This window comes from Anas acuta, chromosome 3 (genome assembly GCF_963932015.1).
Source record: "Anas acuta chromosome 3, bAnaAcu1.1, whole genome shotgun sequence".
NCBI classification, from domain to species: Eukaryota; Metazoa; Chordata; class Aves; order Anseriformes; family Anatidae; genus Anas; species Anas acuta.
This window is the reverse complement of record NC_088981.1, coordinates 8,134,916-8,157,026: the sequence shown is the minus strand read 5'-3', so window position 1 is coordinate 8,157,026 and position 22,111 is coordinate 8,134,916. Positions and strand designations below refer to the sequence as shown.

General features: G+C 44.5%; 1 protein-coding gene across 13 annotated transcripts in view; it reads right to left on the bottom strand.

The window, feature by feature from the left end:
* EHBP1 (EH domain binding protein 1) overlaps positions 1-22,111 on the bottom strand; it is a 205,707-nt gene that overhangs the window by 156,739 nt on the left and 26,857 nt on the right. For all 13 annotated transcript variants that reach the window (XM_068675568.1, XM_068675569.1, XM_068675570.1 and 10 more), the window contains 2 exons: positions 12,873-12,968; positions 3,209-3,262 (listed from right to left, as the gene is read on the bottom strand). In XM_068675568.1, the coding sequence (XP_068531669.1) occupies positions 3,209-3,262; positions 12,873-12,968 (150 nt within the window). The remainder of the gene's footprint in view (positions 1-3,208; positions 3,263-12,872; positions 12,969-22,111) is intronic.

Sequence of the window (22,111 nt, the reverse complement as noted above, 5' to 3'; positions counted from 1 at the left end):
AATCTCCACCCACTGAAAACTTCCTACAAGCTTTTCAATTCCATTCAAGAGTGTAGAAGGAATCAATCTCCAAGGCGTGAGTCCATTCTCAGTGCATGTGTTTACATCCTTTTCCTATACTCCTTGCAAAGAGAAGCTTTGGGCATGCTAGGAAGTAAAATGCCATTTTTTCCATGACTACCTTTATTTTAGACAAAGTTCTTGTACAGAGAGTCAAAAAACACTTCAACATATTAGGACCAACTTAAAGACAGAGTGGAAACAGCATATGCTCAAATTACCCTTCGGAGTAATGACAGAGAAAATCACTTACTGGATTTTTAAATGAAAGGCAAGTAGCCCCTGCTCGCTGAATGAACTCATGCCACTCTGTACGAGTTTGAAAGCCTATTACCTCGTCACAGGATGAAGGAGTCTTACTCAGCTATGAATTTCTCACTCTCCATCTTGCAACAACCAATATGAAGATCCGATATGATTATTCAGAAGAGTAACGAACCCAAGGTAACTTAACTATCTCAGGAAGAAAAGTCATAACCAAATAGAGTTTGGCTAAACAAAGATGCAGTCTAAGACAAGAAAGCTCACGGTGAATACACAAAGAATGCACAAAGAATGCAGCTGGGAAGGAGAGAAAAACATAGAAGAGACTTAGGGAAGAAGAATATTGACATTTAGATATTAACAAACCATGCTATGAACAAAGTATTTATGGAATAGATAGGCAGTAGATGACAAAGGTTCACTTACTAAAACGCAAATACAGAGCAACCAATGTGTTAAAAAGTTTCAAAAAATATCAGAACATAAATGTATTTGCAAGACTAAAACAACAAAAATGAAAAACCACAAGTACCCTGCTTCATTTTCATTTACAGCACGATTTTCTTGCACAAACCACCACATCTCACTTCTGTTAAAACTTCACCTAAAAGTCCAGACTGATCCTGTTCTGAATTTGACAGTGTCTGCAAACAGAGACCTCAAACTTCAGCCGTGTATCTGTTAGCTGACCCTTGCTCAGGCATGCTGAAGAAGCAATACAAAACGATTTTGGACACTAACTTTTAATAACAACAATAAAAACCTCAAAATAAATATTTTAGCTGAGTTCAAATTGCTTCACAACGGAAGAACATCCCTCAATGTTTAGGCTTCAGCATCCTGCATTCTCAGTGGTGCTAACTAAAAAGGAAGGGAAGCCCTGCAGACTCTGCAGGCAGAGAACGTTTGGACAAAAAGGAAAGGCTCCCAAAGGACTGCAAGCATACCCTGCCCAAAGGTAACCCGTCCTTTTCCAATTCAGTGACAAATATTTTCCTTTAAAACCAGAAAAAACGTTACATTGAGCCTGAAATTAGTAAATCAGCAGTTTAGGGAGTGGGGAGATGAACCTCCAGACTCTCAGTTCCCAAATGTTGAACCAGCAGGTGTTTTGTGCTCTGAAACGTCAGCCAGCCATTGAATCAGATGTCACTTGCTGCAACAGATGCACCAAGTGCCACTAAGTGCCACTATTTCCATCCACCACTAAGCGGAGCTGTTACTCTTGGAAAAAAGTTTCGTCAGCATTCCAAGTATATTTGGAGAGCAGATTTTGTTGGCAGTATCTACAGCTCTCTGTAGGGGGGGCAGGGGGACCAAAAGCAACCAGTTTTATTGTTGCTTAAGGTCTCAATTTCAGCAGTAAAGCTATTTAATAAGTTTAGTATTTCTGAGTGCTGTTTAGATTAACTGCTCTAATCCAACAATAAGCATCCAGCAGCAAATATTTGGCAGTTCTCACGGGATGAACTAATGGCATAACTGCGGTTGTAAAGAATAAGCCTGCACATAACAAAAGATTGTTTCGTAACTGATACCTGCTGGAGCCATTTCCATCTGCTTTGTCAGAGGCTGGGTGTTTTGGGGCACAGAAACCCTTAAAAAAACTTCCCACCGTGTGAGCGTTACTGCAGCTCAGTGAAGATTTGAGGCACAAAGTGAGAACGACACGCATCAGATGTCTCGCTGCCACCCCCAGACATCATCCAACAACATGTGAAAAAGCCATGTGCTTTTAAGGAACCTGAAGTCTACATGTGCATTATAAACTTCTGAAAAAAAAATAAAAAATACTCTGCAACGTCACAGGAAATCCAGCTATACCCAGAGGGGTTGACTGAGACATATACTGACATTGTTTTATCCAGAGCAGCTTGTACAGTGACAATCGGTGATGGAGACTTCCCTGATTAAAATAAACTAAGTGAGATAGAAAAGGAAACTCCAGGAAGCAGTAACTAAACTGTGTTTTGTGTTCCTAAGTCCCATAAACGAAAATAGAAACATGACATTTAAAAGCAAAGTATAAATTGCACTTGGCTGTCAGCCCTTTTAAATGATCGGTCGCTGGCAATCAGAATAAACCTTAGCTTTCAAGGCCCAAATCACTTCTGATATCAAAAGGAAGAAAAAGCAGCTGGTTTTTTTAGGCAAAATAACTTTAACTGGCAAACTCCATTGCTTTTGCATACCTCAGTGCTGTGACATTACTGCAACTCACTACACGAGAGGTTTTTTTAAAGCTACATAAATAAAAACTAAATTGAGTTACTGAGAAACAGACCAAAATGAAACTACGTTCATGAGAGATAAACACGCTGTCTTAATGTCACACAGTCCTTTAAAATGTCTTTCAAAAAGAGAAGAGGGAACTCCAGCTAAAGCAGTTTCCCCAGTTTTCAGCCTGGGCAGCCCCAGAGTGGAAGCTGCAGCCCAGCGCGGAGGACAGAAAGGAAAAAAGGAGCTCCACGTAGCATTAAGCCCTGCCACTTGGTGCGCTGCAGAGTGAGATGTGCAGATGTCACAGCCCAGCTCAGACTTGCTCGCTCCCCAGCTCATAGAAAAATAATGTGTCATAACCCATAAACCCATGAGTCATAACCCAGCTCTAGCTTGTTTGCTCCACTGCTCACAGCAAAATAACGCCAAGACGACTGATGCTTACAGGGAGAGAATTTAAGCAGTGCAGTACCCTACCCACTCACCTGTACTTAACCAGGACATAAGAATGAGTATTTTAATAAGCCTTCATTACTGTGGAACAAGCTTTTACTGTGTCTCGGCAGCCCAAATTTTACTCAAGCCCCTTCCAGCATTTGGACACCTTTTCATTATTAATCACCGTCTCACAGGTATAAAAAAAACACGTAACATTCCAGCTTACGTTCTCTATGACAAACGTCCATTCTTTGTCTTCAAACTCTTCAGCGTGGGGATCCTAGAAAAACAAAGCAGAGAACTTCAGTCTAAAAATAACCCAGGAGCCACAGAGAGAAATTCAGCCAAGATTTTTTATACGCTCATAGAAATATTTTTACCCACTGAAGATGATGGAGGGAAATATTTCAGCTAGGAGGTAGGCTTCAACGGATGTCAAGGAGATGACAAACAAGTTGGTGTAAAACTGCCAAAGATTTAATAAAGCCTCCTACGGATACACACACGAGGTTTCTTCTGATATATGCCCGTAATTCTCTTTGCTTTCATCCCAGGCAAAGAATAAACAAATCTCACTTGAATTCTTACATTCCACCTTCCAATAAGTCCAACACATCTACATCTCGCAGAGAACCGTGGAGGAAGGTGCTGCTCCTCCCTGGCGTGGGAAAGCGCCCACCTACAGCAAGCATCCAAACCATCGTCCCCACCACCTCGTGCCCAAAGCGTGAGCAGAGATCCAGAGCCATAGCTTCAGCTGAGCACCGCGTTTCACTGCAGATTACTTAGACACCTGTCCTTCCTTCACAATGTTTCTATTACATTACACACAAGGAACAACAACTGTTTTCGCCAGCAGGAAGACAAATGATGAGTTTCACAGATTTGGCATTTATTTCCAATTTCATGAGCTCTCAGTGCAGTGGTGTAGTCTACATTGTGTTGTCTGAAATCAAGATCATGTCCGAAACTGTAAGTCATCCCCTTCAGGCCTTTATCAAGGATCTTACCTTAAGAAATAGGTATATATTTTAACATCATTAATTTATCATCCAGTCATGCTTCTGAGCAGCTATAACCAAGTAATGTTCTCTTGCAAGGAACATAGCTTTAGCCTTTCTTCCTGACAGGAAGAGTCATTTTGCTATACCTCAATTTTATCCCATTATGTCTGCTTACAGGAAACCCCTCAACTACTTGCTCGCCTCTGCCACCTGCATGCTTTAGATAATTGCAGATAAGCATCACTCCCCCATAACTCCTTCATCACACTCGGTGAGATACCTCAGTACCCCCAGAGTTTTCTTGTTTCTGTCTGAAGTCTGTTGATGACACCACACTAATTCTGCCTTGCTGCTGTAAGGTAACACAATGGATCGAGAGATTTTGCTTCTGCTTTGTGTATCTGCAGTGGTGCCCAGGTCTCACGTTCAATCATTACAGCCTTATCTGGGTCTTTGCTTTAACGAGCCAGCCACACTCAGTTTTGCCTTCAAATTTGACATGCAGTTGTTAACAGGGACTGTAACCCCATACGAGAAATAATTCTCTTCAACTAGCTCTTAAACACACAAAAAATGTAGAAAACAGGAAGTTTACAGCATAAACAACCCCATCTTCTCTCTCCAGCACTCAAAAGAGTTGGAAAAGAGTGTTCTTAAACAGGCCTCCTCCTCAATGCCTTGGGCACCAGCATTAGCTGTGTATTTAACAGCCACATCCACAGGTGCCACATGCAAAATGCATCTTTCAACATGCTACTTCAGCAATGGCAGGCAGTTTCCATATAGAAATCAATGTCAAAATCTGATACATGATTTCTTTTGCTGTATGAATCAATCCCTATAGATTTTTAAAAATCAGAGGACTTTGAATACCTCAGATGAGTGTAAAAACATATTGTGCCATTAGCCTTAGAGACAGAAGGGCAGCTAGATGCAGACAGAAAGATCCCTAGGTATCTCCATGTCCCAATTAACATACTTGTAAATATCAGATTATGTAATCATGCATCCATCACGTTAATCAGCTTTGTGCAGTTCTGCATTATGTAAATAACGAGCACGCTACCTGCTGCTTTGCTGTATCTCGCATCAATTCCAGCGATATCATTTGCTCTAATCCAGCTATTAAATACTTACCATTTTCACAAGTTAACCCGGGGCAACTACCTTTTTGTTTAATTGCTTCCTCTGATACAGCATAAAACGACATAATGAGATTTAATAGGATCATTAATCACTTCAGGTTTAATACGCTACTCCTTAAGATGTGACTAAACTCTTAAAGAGTTCATCTTGCTCAATTTTCTTCAGAACTCCCAAACCAAGCTTGCAGGTTTCCATAAAACTCCTTGCGAACTCAGGGCCTGGTATTTTATCCTACGTAATAAACAAAATGCTCATTATTTTGTCCATGCAAGACAATAATCTAGAAAGAAAAATTAAGCCCTTCTGTTGATGGCACTGATGCTGATTCCCACCTCTGAAGGCCACAGAATCAGGTGCTCTGCTGTACACTTTTGATAATCTGATAGAGCAAAATCATACTGTCAATCAAAGAGATTTCTCACTGTTTAACAGGCTAGCAGGAACTTTACAGAGAAGCGAACACCTCAGAAAAGTTAAATCCAGTCTATTACCCCCAGATTCTCTACCAATTACACGGAACAAAAAAGAAAAACAAAAAACTTCAAGCATTTCTCTGATGAGCAACCAAGAATTCAGATGGCATGAAGCACGCTAAGACTTGGACACTTTGGGCACATGTAAGGTATTTCAGATTTAAATATAAATATGTTCTTTATTATTAAAGAGCCACATTTCATGTTACTCTTCAAATGACTCAGAAACATAAAGCCCCAAATGAGCTCATACAGATCAGCCTTGGCATTTAGTTGCAATAGACAGGTAAGCAGCTTCACTCTTCTTGCTAAAATGCTTTTATGAGAAATCCAGGGAGCAGCACACATTGTCCTATTTCTAGCTAATTTACAACCCGATTATGTGGTCAGCATTAGCAGATACTTCTATAATTAACCCCACAATAGTTTCTATTGCAACCACCATTCCACCCTTTGGGCTCACGCTTCCATGTGTGGTCTCTATAACTAATGATGCCTCTATGAATCTGCCTAGTTCTTTGGCTTATTTTGGATTTGCAGAGGGTAAATACCAGTAAAAAGCATAGCAGCACGTATTTCCCACATCACTGCATGGCTAACCCCTAACTCTATTCAGTTCCCACACAAAACTCAGGCAATGAATTCAGCAAACTATCATTTGCGGGCTGTACAGCTGACTACATCTTATGAAAAACAACATTGCTGTGTGAAGAATCACCCTAGCAGTAACAACTATTATGGCCTTTCACGTTTTCACCATGTGAAAGTCCTCCCAGGTAACACAGCACACAAAACCCCACCTCACCTGAAAGCAGATGCAGCCTGTCACCAAAAACATGCAGCTGGAAACACCTGATGGCTGGAGTTACAGACAGACCTCACTCCCCTGCTCCCTCCTGAAAGCAAATGCTGATGAAAATTACCTAAAAAGCTCAAGACACAAACAGTGTAATATTCTTCTCCGTCTGAAACTGCCTCAAAACCACCACTACCTTACTAACACGGAAGGAACATGAAGGGACAAGAGCCAAACAGTTCTCTAACAACCTCTTGCAGAAGCACAGCTACGCTCCACCTAAGATTTATTGCACTTTTACCTTGAATTGAAAACTGTACTTGGGTAAGTGGATTAAAAGACTGGTCATTTCTTCTCATTATTATTATTTTTTTAAATCATCATCCTCAGTATCAGGAAATGGGGCTCCTTTTCTTGTTTTTCTTTCCACACACATTAACCTCTCAGTATGATGCTCTTTTTTGGCATCTTCAACTAAGTTTTGGAGCCTTCTTCCCACTCAGCCCTTCTTTTTTTCTTTGCTCTGGCAAGCAGAGGATCTTAGTGTTCAAAAGTGATGCTTGGGTGGGAAGCCAAGAGTAGGGAACTGTGCAAAGGAGAGAACATCACCTTACAGCTCTCCTACAGTGAGATACCCATTAGATATCCACAGATGACCATGTTCCCCACTCCCTTCTCAAGGTCAGTGGAGCATCTGGGTCCACCAGCTGAAGCCTAACCATATCCTGCTTACCTGGGAACTCTCAACTGCTTTTCTAGAGATCTGTTGACCCTCAAACTCAGTCCCAAAAACCTTCCTCTGCAATCCCACCCATCAGCCTCCTCCTGCACCTCCCTTCTGCCTGGCCATGCACCAACTACCAGCAAACAGCCAGTCATCACCAGCTCTTTCGTCAAGGGGCCTGGCCGAGAAGGAGATGCTTTCTGTGGTGTAGAAGGTGGTTTGAGAAGACTGAGGGAAGTTTACCCATCTCCAGTAAAAGTTTTAAAGTTATCTTCACGGTTATTGCTGCTTCTCTTGTAACGGGAATGAAAGAAAGGTATTGGCAAACAAGGGACTGCTGCTCCTCCTGAGCAGCAGCCGGAGCAGGTGGGGAAAATCTTCAGACTGTCAGCGTCTGCTGCATTCCTCCTTCCTTCCCCATGCCTCCTCCCTAAGCTTTCCTGGCTTTTGAAGCTTGTCTTTCAATTATATCACTTCATACCAGCCCTAATCTTCGGTCTTTCTTCTGGGGGAATAAAAGGACTTAAGGCCTGTCATGCTGAATCAGATCAAGCGATGACGGGGTTTGATCTCCCTCTGCCAGTGACCTCCAGCAGATGCTCTGGGTACTCCAACATCTGTCTTCAGCGGTTGCACTTGGCCGTTTGAAGCTGCAGAAGCCTCAAAATTTGACCCAATTCTTGTCACTCCCAATGTTGTTTGCAGAGGCCTGATTAGCCTAGAAATGTCACACACAGCTCTGGTCAGCTCCTGTTCAGCTGAGCTTCTGTAAGGCAGCGAGCACCAAGCAGACCTGTCCCTGTGCATTGCTACTCCAAGCTCACACTTCCCTGTACAGCCTCTAGACTAGAAAGACAATAAAGTTGACTTTTTCTTTTAACTCCAGTTTTACAATTAGTGCCCACACTAACCTTGGTATTAAATTTAGTAAGCAAATGGAATTTTGCGCTTCTCAAGTCCCTGAGCTTATAACTTTTATACCTGATACACGACATCATATCTTGTCTACGTGGCTGCTGCTTCTCTTATGGATTAACCTCCCAGGAGTCGGGTGAAACCACTGCTCTCTCCTGAGCTGAACAAGTATCTTCTGAACCTGGCTTCACTCTTCACTTCTAGGGAACGGTGTTACTGAAGGCTTTTTTCTCCTGAGACAGACTGGCTATGTTGGAAAGTAGTGCTAGTGAAATAAAGGCATTAGTTTGTAGCAAGGTAAATTATGTGAATTTGAGTGTGATGTATAATAAATCTAACAACTTGATGGAAAAAAGGCCACCAAGGAGAAGAAGCAGCTTTTTCAGGTAGATTTTGATTATGACAAAGGAACTACATACCACATGTCAGCTGAGAAATGACTTGGCCCTGTGTGTTACTACAGGACATCCAGATCTGTAGAAAGCCGGTGGGCTGCCTGTTCATCTCGGAGTAGAAAATACTGGGGTGTTTCACAAACAAAATATATCACATGCATTACAGCTTGCTGCTGAGAATAACTGATGACATGCATACTAGTCAGCTGCCCTTATTTTTTAACATCTGAAGTTATATACATACACATATATATGTAGAGAGGGACTTACGTTTATATTCGACCTCAAAGCCAGAGTTACAGAATTCTCCCCAATACATTTGCCCTTCTGCCCCAGTGAACCTACTTGTCCCTCTTCCAGCTGTCCCATGACCCCCAAAAATGGAGGAAGTGATCTGTACAGCAAACTCCTCAAGGACTGCAAGCCACAGGACACACACCACCCCCTTCAATTGAAAGGTGGCATTCAGGAACAGCCCAGAAGCTGACAACAGCTCCATCGCTGTGGGATGGGGTTGGCATCCCTGGACTACCTGGCACTGCCAACCTCACCTACCTCTCCTGTGATTTATTCAGAGAGGTGTGGGGTGGGAATACTTTCGACCACTACAAGTCTCCTTTCGATGTCTGTTTTATTCTTATTTTACTCTGCCTTTTAAAGTGTCTTTCTTCCCTGCTTTGAAAGGAAGAGCTGGTGATCTTCCTGCTGTTGCAATAGTGCACAGGTGACAAGCCACGTGTATTACTGACAGAACGAGTGCTTTCTGTAACCCACTGAAGCAAAGTCCACGCTCACTCTCAGCGAACAAACACACTAGCTGGGGAAGCTCACTTGGCTTTTAAGCTAGAAAATAATGACTTTGCAATTGAAATCCTCGTGGTGCAATTGACATTCACTCGGCTTTGCTAAAAGCAGCGGTCTCGCCTGGTGTAGAAAAAAAAAAATCTCATTTAAAATCTCTCTGAGGTAGCACAGGTGTGTGTTTGTACATAAGAACACAAGCGAATATACATGGTTTCACATGTGACAGTTAAACCTTGCTTATGCAGGGACTCTGAAAATGAACTTCTGGAGTGCTACCATGGCAACCATGAAAAATGTGAATTCAGCGAGCTTTTCTGGCATTTGGGGATCTTTCTGTGAAAGCACGACAAACCATGGACTTAAAACACACAATAGGTTTGTTGTTTAACGCTGCCTCTTTCTTCCCATTTTGGTTAGGAAATCCAAGGCATAACCAAACAGCAACGTACAGCGCAGCACAGAAAGCTGGGCCATTTTCAGAACAAATGGAATTTTTTATGCAATTAGCACTTGAGCTGGCTGGAGGGGAGCTACAGCTAGCTAGGGGAGGCTGAATCAGTACATCCATTTGATGCTTTTTCCCTGCATGACTCCAGAGCATTCTAAGGTTTTACCAGCAACCCAGACTTAAGAGAAAAGAAAAAGTTTATTTATTTAAAGTGAAAGTTACCAAAATGAAGGTTGTCGTCTCTTCAATACTTGCTCGGCTTGAATTACAGATACACGGTTGGCAACAAGCTAACACCCAAAATAGGGATGTGCAGATAACGCCAAGCACCTTGTCTGCTGACCCATCACAATCACTTCAGTAGCCAGCTCTCGAGTGTCCACAGGTGACTACTGAAGAGGATATTCTTAACGTTCTCATCAGCACTTGAAACCTCGACTTATCTCCTAATCCCACCAGCAACACGTTTCAACAGCCACTTACAAATGCACAGCCACTACTGTGTGAATCATTTCCCCAAACACGTAGCTGTCTATTTTGGAGCCTGCTCTTTCCCGTCCCTGCGCTCCCATTTCACACAGCACCACAGCCCTAATTTGTTATCTGTGATTGCTACAAAGCTCTGCCGGGGCAACCTGCTCCCATCAGAGGCTCTGCCAGCCTGGACGTGGAGCCAGCAGCTTGCCTCGGCTTCTCAGGCTGCAGTGAAAGGGGACAGCTACTGCTTGTTAAACACCAAGGCCGTGCTAAGTGCAGTTATTGCTAAGCGATAAACGTTCAGCACTCACTCTTCTTCGCAGGGAAGTGGCTCCTGAAGGGGCTTTTACAGACCTGCAAAGTGAGCCACCTCTTTTCCTGAGCTTTCCTGCTCCTTTTAGCCTCCCTCCTTCCAGAGGAGGAAACGATATAAATACCTGGCTTGGAAGTCAGCTCCCAAAACAGCTGCTGCAGCCTGCTATTACATGCTTCCCCTTGCACTCCTCTAGCACTGGCCGGCCGATCCATCGACTCTGCAGAAAATAGCTCTTTCCTTTTGACTCTCTTTGCCCAGAACGTACCAGTTACACAAAGAGCAGCTCTCCAGGTGTGAGGACAGAGCCCACACTGGAGCTGAAGTGCTGCCGTAGCGCTGAGCCAAGCGGCCACAGCGTAAGCCATGCTGACACCACGCTGCCTGCAGTAATTCCTCGCTCGTGGCCGTTCATCCAGGCAGGCTGTGCTCATGGAGATAAGTGCTTCTGGTGCGTTCCCCAGCCTGCTCGAGAGGCTCTGCTCTGTAACACACCTGTGTGTCCTCAGAGAGGGAAAAGGGGGGGTTGGGCACTCATGTTGGAGGAGCCTGAGGAGTGGTTAGAGCAGACTTATGTAAGAGCTGTCTGATTATAGAAGTGCCACAGTCCTAAAGTATTGAGATCGAGCAAAATTCATGCTTGTTCCCTTCAGCATGTACCATTCCCAGCACGCAAAGCCTCTGGGGCTTCTCACACTCCCTCCTCTTCTCCCAGACCAAGCGTTGTGATGAGCAGGACAGAGACAGATTCATTTCTGGGGAGAGCAGGAGAGGAGATCCAGCGACCAGCTCTGTCTGGAGAGGCTCAGCACAATTCAGGCTGCAGTAACACCTGATGCTGGCTCCTTCCCTCCCCTTGCTGCCTGCTCCAGCCCTCACACTACAACGTGCAGCCCTGAAGCACCACAGCTAGGAATAAAAAGGCAGCGTGGGGCTGCAGAAGGGTGGGAGACGCTTGTATCACACAGCCACCGCATCACCCAACTGCACTCAAACGAACTTGAGCTCTAACTCCTCACAAAACACATTACTACACAAACGTTCAAAAATTGTGTACATTTCTGCTTCACTTTACACGTTAAAAATATTAAGCAATGTCTAAGGCATTACATAACCATATGCAGCTCATACAGACCCGCAGCGTAGTCACATAATGGTCTTAAATGTCTTAATCCAAGCAGAGGCCCTTGAAGCATGCAAAGGCAAACAATTTTTGCTAGTGAACTTTTGAACCTCAGCTGAAGACTATGCGTCTGCTACAAAGAGAGACAAATTTATGATAGCGTCACCAGCAGCCCAGGAAGTTTCCTTTCATTGGCCCTGCAAGGACAAAAAAAAAAAAAACATATAGGAGAGGACCCCCCCTCGCCCTTTTAAGCTTAATGAACCAAGTAATAAATTCACATTTGTGAATTTAGTGACTAACTAGAAGCTACCTCTAAGTAGTCCCCAAACCTCTAAATAGTCCCCAAACCAGACATATAAATACTGCTAATTAGAAAAAAATGTTGCTGTTGCCCTAAACTGTAAAGGGTGTAATGATAAATAAGGACAGCCAAAATGTAGCTGGAGACACTAGAGAAAAGAATGAGAAAGAGCTAGCAGAATGAAAATCCCAGAAGAAAAATCCTCAGCCTCCTGGGCAACCTCCTGTGCTGTCACACATCCAAGGCTGCATTTTTTCTTTATGCAGAAAGGACTCTCTCCAACAGTATTTGGGAATTAAATTCTAGCATAACAACCAATTTCTCTCATTGCTTTGCAGCTGCAAACCTTTTTTTTTTTTTTTTTTTTATTTAAATAAACCAAATGCAGCCCCTTAAAAAAATCCCCTGCAAAACCTGAAATTCCCTCTACTGCTCAAATACTCCGAATCCACTCTTAAGACTGAGCTAAGGTCAGGAGCGTGATGTTTGTGTGACATACCAAAGACTGTGAAATTTGAAGCGGGATCCTGTTCCCCAATCAAGAGTGCAAGAAATAGGGTCACTGCACTGCAGCTGAACAAGGAAGTCTAGAAACGGTTGTGCTTTGATGACTTTTGGCTTATAGTATTTCAAGAAAACCAACCAGACAAAAGCCTTTGCCAAGCACTTGCACACGTACTACGTGCATACTCACACATGTACTGAAGTCAGTGCCAACAACTAGCTGTAAGCAGCTCAATGGGATAATTTAATGTGTTAACTAACCTGCAAAAGCAAGCTTTGGCAGGGCACAGACCATCCTTCTCTCCTGGATTTAAGCTGTGGACCTAAGGCTGTGCAGTTAATGACTTAAACTCACAAACATTAGGCCTTTGTGAACATAAGACGGTATTTTCAGTATGCCTTTTTTTTTTTTTTTTTTTTAAAGTTGCTTATGAAATAGGAAAGATGATGCTTCAAAAACATACCTTAAAAAGCGTCACAGTAATTTCAACATTTTCAGGAACAGGCCATACGACCACTCCACGGTATGGGTTTTTGATTCCGGGCTGCCAGCTATGAGCCTACAGAAAGAAAGAAAAGGAACAGTTGTCTTAAACCCATTATAGAAGTGCTGACTCGACTACCACGGGACCCAGCACGTGCAGACAGAGCCAACAAGTCACCAGTTCCAAAAAAGCAGCTTTCTTAAACATATGACTCCACACAAAACTGTAAAGGACATCATTAAGAACGATAAGCAAGGAAACCCAAACCACTAGCAAGAGTTTTTCCAGTGAAGTGAAGTTGTTCCTTACAAGGCCCTAAGCTCTGGTCTTTAAGTACACAGCAGTCTTGCAAAAAATCAAGTCTGCAAGGACAGAGCTTCTGTAACAAGTTGAGCTTTATTCTGCTTTTACCCAGATGAGGGAATGTTTTATTTAAAGAAAATATGACGAGCGCAGCAGACAGCGCATGGCATGGCCATCTTTAGACTTGGAGCCAAAAGAGACTTCTGAGAAAACACCAAACAAACAGTTCATAACACAGATTAAATGCTGCTACAACATGGAAATCCTGAAGAATTAATATGCTGGGGTACCTACAGCTGGAAGGATCATTTAAAAACACAGCAAAACAGACTGAGAACTTGTTTAGCTTTGAGCATCAGTTTGGGTCGATGCCCGATTGATGCTGAAATTTTAACAGCTGGTCCTGAATAATGCCAGGTGTGGGTATTTCTGTTTCAGAGCAAGTATCCTTTTTTTCCCCAAGCTTAACTTAATCCCTTCTGTGATGCTGTAAAACACCAGAGGGAAGGCTGCTGATGCACAAGTGACTGCTGAGCTGCAAAACCGTTATTAAAGGTCTGGTAAAATTTTATCGGGAAAGAATGAACAATCTCACTACTGCTATCTGAAGCCAATTAACCAGACTTTTTTTATTTTTATACATTAGTGCATCACTGCTCGTTAGCTTTATACTCCTTTCGACACTCAGACCTTCAGATTGCAACCCCCTGTTTGGTTTTAAAAGGTGAGCAGGGCTTGCCCCTCAGGTTCTTGGGTACCCTAAAGGTTTATCTGGGCAACTTTAACCGTGAGCTTGCTACACCAAGGTGGGAAGGAAAGGCTTGAGGCAGCCCTATTTGGGCACCTAGAGGAAGTTCTTCTCCACTGCTGCGTCCTGTGAGCAACAAGTACTCGATGCTGGTTCTCCCATGGCACATGCTGGCTGCCAGGAGCCCTCCTGCTGGCATCACCAGAGCCCGCAGTATCAGCACACCGTGGTTGAGGAGCTGGGGAGAGACATGAGACTGAACTTTGCCAGCTCTCTGGTGAGTTATCACAAGATTTTCACCACCCCTGGTGTTCTGCTTAAAAGCCCAGCTCCTAAAGATGCCAAATTTCAGAATTAGGCAGACATCTTGGTGAGTTTCTGTGCTTTGTGCTTGCAGAAGGAATTTAAATAACAGGACCTGGTGCGTCTGAAGAAAGGAGGGAAAAAACAGCAACTTGAGAACCCAATTCCTACAATTTTAATCCCATGAATTTCAATCCAATATCATCATTCTTAGCCAGGCCTGGAGGAGCTTTGGAATAACTGAGCAAATAACGCCATTTATAGCTTTACCCTATGAGTGCATTTTATAAGAAAAAGCTGGTTTACAAGCAGCAGGACAGGGTGCAGCAGTTTTCACCAAACTACTGGGGACTCACAGCACCTCTGAACCCCTCCTTTTCCGATAGCTGTGGCTGACACTGACACACACCAAACCTTTGATGCCCAAGGTCCAGGCACGGACAGCCTGCTCAGCTGAGAACCACGTTAATAAAAAAAAACAAAACTAGAAAATGAGCACTCGCTGCTGCATGCAAAGCTTTAGTTCAAGATCTTTACCAGCACTCCCACCAGCAGAGCTACGAACAGATGATAAACACACGCACACATATATATATTTATGATTTTTCTGTCACTGTGACAAGCGTGTCACCAAAAGAAACAACCAGGAGACAAGCCCTAGCTAATGAGCCGTTAGAGCAAAGCTGTTCTGTGATCAGCTGAATGTTATTAAACCCTCCTTCGGCTTTGAAAAAGAAATGCTGTGCCACACGAACAGGAAAAGGTAATGCCAAGACTACATCTGGGTTGTCAGGAAGGGGAAAGGGAAAAAAGAAAAAAAAGGGAAAACCCCAGAAGAAATGCTAAGAGCTCACCAATAATTTAAAAATGAACATGGCAAGTGTTATCACAGAGCTATTTCCTCTCATCCCATGTCTGAAGCCAAGGAAGCTGAAGTGGTCAAACAGACGCTCCCCTCCTCAGCTCCAAACCCCGAGGGATGAGAGCCATGGCCTGGACAGAGGAGTTGTGTGCCAGGTGAAAAGCAACTACTCCCTTCCTCTGCCACTGGAAAAGGAGAGGAAAAGTCATAATGTGAAAGCTGGTTTTAAATAAGGAAACCAGAGCTACAGGAGGGGCTGCTGAAATACCCTATAAATAGTCTCGGACCGTGACTGACATCCTCCAGCCTACTGCGTCGCTCTGGCCCTAAGCGGATGACTGTAGCGGGATAAAGCTGTTTAAGACAGGACCTAAAGGTGATCCTACAGACTGCCACGGACACTTCGGTCTGCCCAGTTTTGAGATCTTTCCCCAGTTCTCTTTCTAAAATGACAACAGTTACAATCCAGATGGCTTGCTTCTCGATCTCCTCGTCCGTGCTGCCATGAACATCACAACTGTCCTGCTCTGCTTCAGCTGGTGAGATAAACTTGACACCTCTGTGGATTTAGCCTCTGGTTCCAACAGGAAGGGAAAAATCTTTAAAAATAGATTGAATTCAGCAACTTACAGGGCCAGATAAGTAACACATCCAATGCTCCTCTGAAAGTGGATAATGCACAAACAACACACTAAAGGGCTTAAACAGAATACTGGCACTCTTGCATACTCAATCTGCTCTCAAGCAGCCTTCACCAGTCAATGATTTCCAGAACCATTCAAGAAAATGCTCTGGGATAAAAGCTCTCAGCGTTTAGTAACACCTAAGCCATTATCAGCAAGGCACAGTCACTCCACCCCTGGTAAGCCTGCCACTCTGCGTGGAGCAGCAGAGCCTCAAACACCACTCTCACCCCCTCTGCAGGTTACACAAACTCAACTTTTGCTCTCCAGTGGCTTCTTCTGGGGAGCACAGAGTGGACTTGAAAGCAAAAGCAGTATTTCCCTGTGTTGCTGAAACAGCTGTACCAGAAAGTAAAGAGTTCTGTAAGACTGAAAGGGCTCTAGCTAGTTCAATATATGGATATACGCTGACCAAATAAAGGAAACTGAGAATAGCTCGTGTGAAGTTTGCCTTTACTACACCGCCCTCCCTGAAAATTACCCACCAGGGTCTGACCTGGGCACATGAAGCCACTTCCCACTCTTAGCAGGCAAACCTGGCCAACAACACAGGTCCCAGGAAAGATGACGATGTCGTATTTGTGTCTTGGAGAGCTGTCCATTTCCCTGAGACTTGGTACAAACCTGGTCATGTCATAAATGTTGTTCTGGAGCAGGGTGCTAAATCTGAAAGCTAGTTATTAGCAATTCTCTGTAAAATAAGTGTATATCCAGTGTCATCTTACGAGGAGGAAGGGGAAGACAGCAAAAACAACATACCGAAATCCACCAACCCTCTACCAGAAATTGTTAAATCAATTCCTGGAAAAAAACTGATGAGACTGAAGCTAATCCTTCCTTATAGTCACTGCTCGGATGTTGCGATTAGAACCGCAAACAGAACAATCTTTTCAATCTAAATGAAAGAGATAAAAGGGAAGTCAGTCCCAATCAAGGACTTTGGTTTCAAACACCAAGTTAATGAATACCACCAGCAGCTGCTCATCACTTCATCAGGAGGGAGATAAGGCAGAGGCAGGCAAGCGGGCTAACGTTGTGGAGATTACTCCCCCAGCTGCCACGTGTAGGGGATTTCATGACCTGGCACATATGCCACTGATGTCACGATCCCCTCTGCTCGCTGCTGAGCACAGTTTTCCATCTTTAGGAAATTTATTTCCTGACCTTTCACAGGCAAAATATTAAGTTATCACAACAGCCTACACCACGAGACCCCGGTGCAGTCCCTATGGCTGACCACAGTATTCAACCTGCTGCAAATTCTGGAATAGTTTCTATTTATGAATCAAAAATACGTTCCTATGGTTAAGTCCTCAGTATTGTTGTTTAAAAGCTGAAGTCAGAACCAGACCTACCACTGTTTTTCACTTGGACTCCAGGAGGGGCTTTACCGCAGGTCAGTAAGCTGTTACGTTTCCTTCCCTGATAAAGTTTTTGCCAATTTCCTAAGATCAGTATGGGAGAAGAAAATAAAAATGAAATACAAGGTAAAAAACGCCTCTGCTACTTGTCCCTGTGGCAGGCTAAGATGTAAGAGCCACGTAGGAGCTGGCTCTAGCAGTGCTTCGGGCAGCTCGGCTTGTAAGGCGGTCCCTCCTCTTCGGCATTATCCAGGCACAATGCTTAAGACAGGAAGAGGAAAGAAAATTCATGGATTACATTACTGAAAGAGGAGGAACTGACCAGCCAGGCCCTTCATCCCGTGCCAGCAGAGCACCTTGCTGCCATTTGCTCTGTGGGGCACAAGGTCAGCCCCATCCTGCTGCCCGTTGTGAAAGGGACGGACCGGGAAAAGCTGCCGGATCCATTCCCACACCAAAGGAAACCTCAACAGGCAGCCTGCGAGCGATCTGGTCTCGTTTTGTACCACAGCTCAGCATCACAAAGGGAAGAGGCAAATTAAAGGCCGTGCCACAGCCCGCATCCCAGCAGCATCTTGAAATCGCTGTGCTCAGCCCTCCAGTTAAAGGGGCTGGCTACCAGAACAACACTCCCGTCCCAATCCTGCCCTCAGGATGCAGTCCAAAAAACCCAGCACATGCCAAGAAGAACGTTTAAAGCCCTGCGAACACCAGAAGGCTTTCATGTAACCCATTGCTGTTGGTCTCCATTACAAGTGGGAGAGGACACGAGCAGACCTTCCCACGCCTTCCTGTGAATATCTTTAATTCATCAGCGTGCACATCTCACCAACTTTACTACACGTCTACGGATTGCTGCTAAAAAGCTACATGACTGCTACGTTTGGAAAATGAACGAAAAACAGTCTGTAGAAAACCACTTTGCTAACACTGAGCGAGCTCCTCAAGCTTCGTTTGACTCATACACATTCTTGACACATCCCCTAAACACATGATTCGTGCCGTCTCTTTCGCCAAACCTTGCCTCCTTCGCTGCCCAGCACAGATGATGCTCGGTTAAGCAGCAGCACTTCAACCTCCCCTTCTCTTCAGGCAGTTTCTGGCCTCACCTATACGTAAGACTGAATGCAGAGTTATCGTACTCATGTTTCGTTTTCTGGGACATCCATCTCCTTTAGTCACTGCACCTCCAAATATCACCAAAATCTCATTTTAGGGGATCCCTGGAGAACAGGAGGGTATTACAATTTACAAGCAGAGGAAGACCTGCCAGTTTTTAATTTTCACTAATTTTCATGGTCTGCTTAGATCAGCTGCAGCCTTACTTTGTAGGAACTAAGCATGAAACAACCTGTTTTGTTTTCCAAGGCGTATTTTTTTTCACTTCAACGATGGCTGCTCAACACCACTGCAAGTCAGCCGCCGTGCCCTAGCAATCCAGGAGATGGAAAAGCACCTCCAATCTGTCTAATATTCTAGCCTCAGCCAGGAGTTCTGCAGCTGAGGATGAGACAAACCCAAATTCCCTGAGGCAGCACTTTCCTGCACACCAGTGGGGCAGTCTCTTCTGTTTGTGTCCTGCAACTCCTTCCACAAACACCCTCCAACTTCCTTACCAAGCGAGCAGTTTCTCTCGCTGCTCGGTCACTGTTCTCCCTCAGCGCTGGCTGCTTAACGAGGAGGCGATGCTGCAGAAGAACAGTTCAGAGCTGCTTTATTAAAGGCTGCATCACACACCTAAGAGCACGCACCGACCAGGAGAGTGACTCAACCTCGTTTTGACTGCTTGTGTTTGCAACCCTCCCTAACTTCCCTAATTTACTAATGAGCCCCGAAGGCCCAGGGGTGCCATTACTGCCCTGTGCTGGCCCCAGGCACTCAGCAGCACGCCCGAGTCACAACGTGCCTTTGTAACGCCAGGCCAAGAAGCTGGGAGTAAGGGTTGGCACTCGGCAATGAAGTAGCCAGAAAAGGCAACAGATTGGCAAGGGCAGCAACACAGGTGGCCCAACAGGGGCTTTACTGATGGCACGTCCTTGGAAAGCTCTTGCTGACAACAAGGGATCCTTTTTACTCCCTACATATAGGCCCTTTTAGTCCCCACCCCTCTGCTTCTCTCGGCTCCGCTCTTACTGTTCAAGCCCTTTCCCTGTTCCCAGCGTTGTTTGTCCTCCCCTAAACAGCTTTTGAGAAACCTGCAGCAGTGCTGGAATCGCAGGACAGGCACCTTCTCTCAGCTTTGATACCGAAAGGATCTTTGAAGAATAATTCCGTCAGGCTCTCAGAATCAAGTGCAAATTTGATTCTTCACAAGTGCCGAATTCCGCCACGAGCCTGCTGGCGTTCACAGGAACAGCACAAAGCGCCTCCTTGACAGCACGGCAGCATCTTTCCAACCTGAAATGTCTTAGTTCAAAGCCTGGAAATGCAAGAGCAGCTCAATGAAATAAAGGTAAACATATTTACAACACACTTTTCCTTGTTCTACACCAGAACAAAGACATTCCTCCCCTGCTCAAAACAAGGGCAAGTCCAAAAACCCTGGGCCTAAGCAGCAGGAGGTAAGAGGCCAGCACGACAGGGTACCAGAGAGGAGTTGAGGCAAGGCACTGCCAGAGGTTCCACCTTGCCTGAACCCTGGATGTTGATGAAGGTGTAGAAGAGCTCTGAAGAGCTGTGGCAAGCCCACTAGTGATTTATTTATTTATTTTTAAATAATTAAGAGACTTGTAGTAGCCTACTTAGGAAGTATGCAGGCCAGAAGGTGCCGACATCAAAATCACAGGGGAAAAAAAGAAAAAAAAGGAGATTGAAAGAACATCAAGAGCTCAGCTGTCAGCTTAAAGGTATCCTAAGGTTCCATTGGTTAGGCAGGCCAGTGCCAGGACACACACACAGGACTAATTCACTTCTGTAAAGCTGGAATACATTTTTGACTACTTTATCTCTTCCACTTTCCCAGCTGAAGAGAGATGGAGCTACTGGAAAGAGGCCAGCCAAGGGCCACTCAGATGAATCAGGGACTAGAGCATCTCTCGGAAGAGGAGAAACTGAACAGTCCCGGCTCAGCCTCCAGAAGAGAAGGCCCAGGGGGAACTTGAAGGGAGAGAGAAAAGCTTGAGCCAGGCTCTTCTCAGCGGAGCCCAGTGCCAGGACAAGAGGCACAGACTGGAGCACAGGAGGTTCCCCAACCACCAGACGCACTTCTGCATTGTTTGGGTGATGGGGCACTGGCACGGGTTGCCCAGAGATGTGGAATATTCAACCTTGAAGATCTTCAAAAGCAGCTGGAGGCAGCCCTGCTGGTGGACAAGGAAACCTCCAGAGATCCCCTCCAACCTCAGGCATCCTGCAAGACAGGTACTGATCCGGTAGGGACATCCCCCATTGTCACTGACTAAAAGAAAAATTCAGAAAAGAAATCACAGCCTCCGCAGAAGTTTTTACAGCAAAATCTCAGCCATCTTCCTCCTCAAAGAGGCTTAAAAACACAGAAAATTATTAATGCAATGTACTCTCTGCTCCCAATGTCTGTCAAAAATAAAGAGGAAATAATCATTTGACTTGCTTCCAAGAAAGCAATTAGATGAAACAAATATGTTGAATAAAGTATTTTACTGGCAGGATGACTAAGAGATCAAGAACATTTATTGATCTGCAGTCTTGGACCCAAAAAGCTCAAATCATATCAACCAACTAAGCTTTAAAATTAACTCTATCCTCGGCCAAGGCCTCAAGGCCACTCAACCTCTTTCAACGCACCTTTGTGGGATATTGCTAGGCATGAATTAAATAATTAATTGGAGAGAGATTCTGAGTCTCAGGTAAATCTGTCAGTTTATCTGAGAGTTGAATCCGCTGCCTGGTTAGGAAGAGAAAGGACAGAGGCAGGAAGACAAACACACCTTACACCCAAAAGCTGAGCTGGAGTTGGTAAATCCTCTTGGCTCAGTGAAACGTTGCCACCGGAGCCTACAGCATCGTGCCCTTAACAGCACGGGCAGAAACCCAACACTTCACAAAGCTCCACTGGATTTTGTCAGGCCTGCTGCTCCTCAACATCTCCCAGATCTCAACAAGCCAATCGTTCACGGGCAAATATCCTGCTTCTCACTCAGCTTTTCCAGGTTACGGTGGCTGTGTAAATATTGAATTTACCATTCTACCCTACCTTTTCTCTCTGTTCTACAGAAATTAAAGGAAACAAACAGAAAAGCCACAAGGGACATTTACATCATGAGTTAGGAGCCGGATATACAACATGTTGTAATTTCAGTGTAACTTGAGCTATTTGATCCTTCAGTGAAAGGGGGATAGTCTGACTAGCCGTGCTCCACAACAGTTATCTTGGAGAAGGAACCAGCCTAAGCTCACACCCTTTTGTTTACACACCGGATAATACTTTTGGGTTTTCATACCCCAAAGCAGAACTTAGGATGTAGGCACTCAAACAGGCACTAGGTTGTGAGGTCACCTTCAGGCAGTAGCAGGGCTTTAGAAAAGACACCTCAGAATAGTTTAGATCTCGGCTTAAAAGACAAAATACAGCAAATGCACATGACAATCAGAAAAAGAAGTCAGGAAAGAGAGGAGTACCAGTTTAAAAATAGATAACGGTCTCCTGAGTAGGGTAGGAAAACGTGTATCACCTTTTCTAAACATTTAGGTTCTTCAGTGCATGCAAGTGTCAGGGTATCTCCTGCAGTGTGGGAGCCCTCTCTCCCAGAGCTCCTGGGCAAATTACTGAGTTACACACACCAGCTTACACCGTGTCTATTTAACTGAAACCTTAAAGAATTGTTCCCAAGCTTCCTCTTCTGAAGATCACATGCCACAGGCCTCACCAGGGTAAAAGGCAACTGCTGTAGGGCAGGGGAACGAGCACGTGTTGCTGAGCTATATGGAAAAATTGCTGCTCAAAGGGAGGGAGGAAACCAGAGCACCCTCACAAACCCACC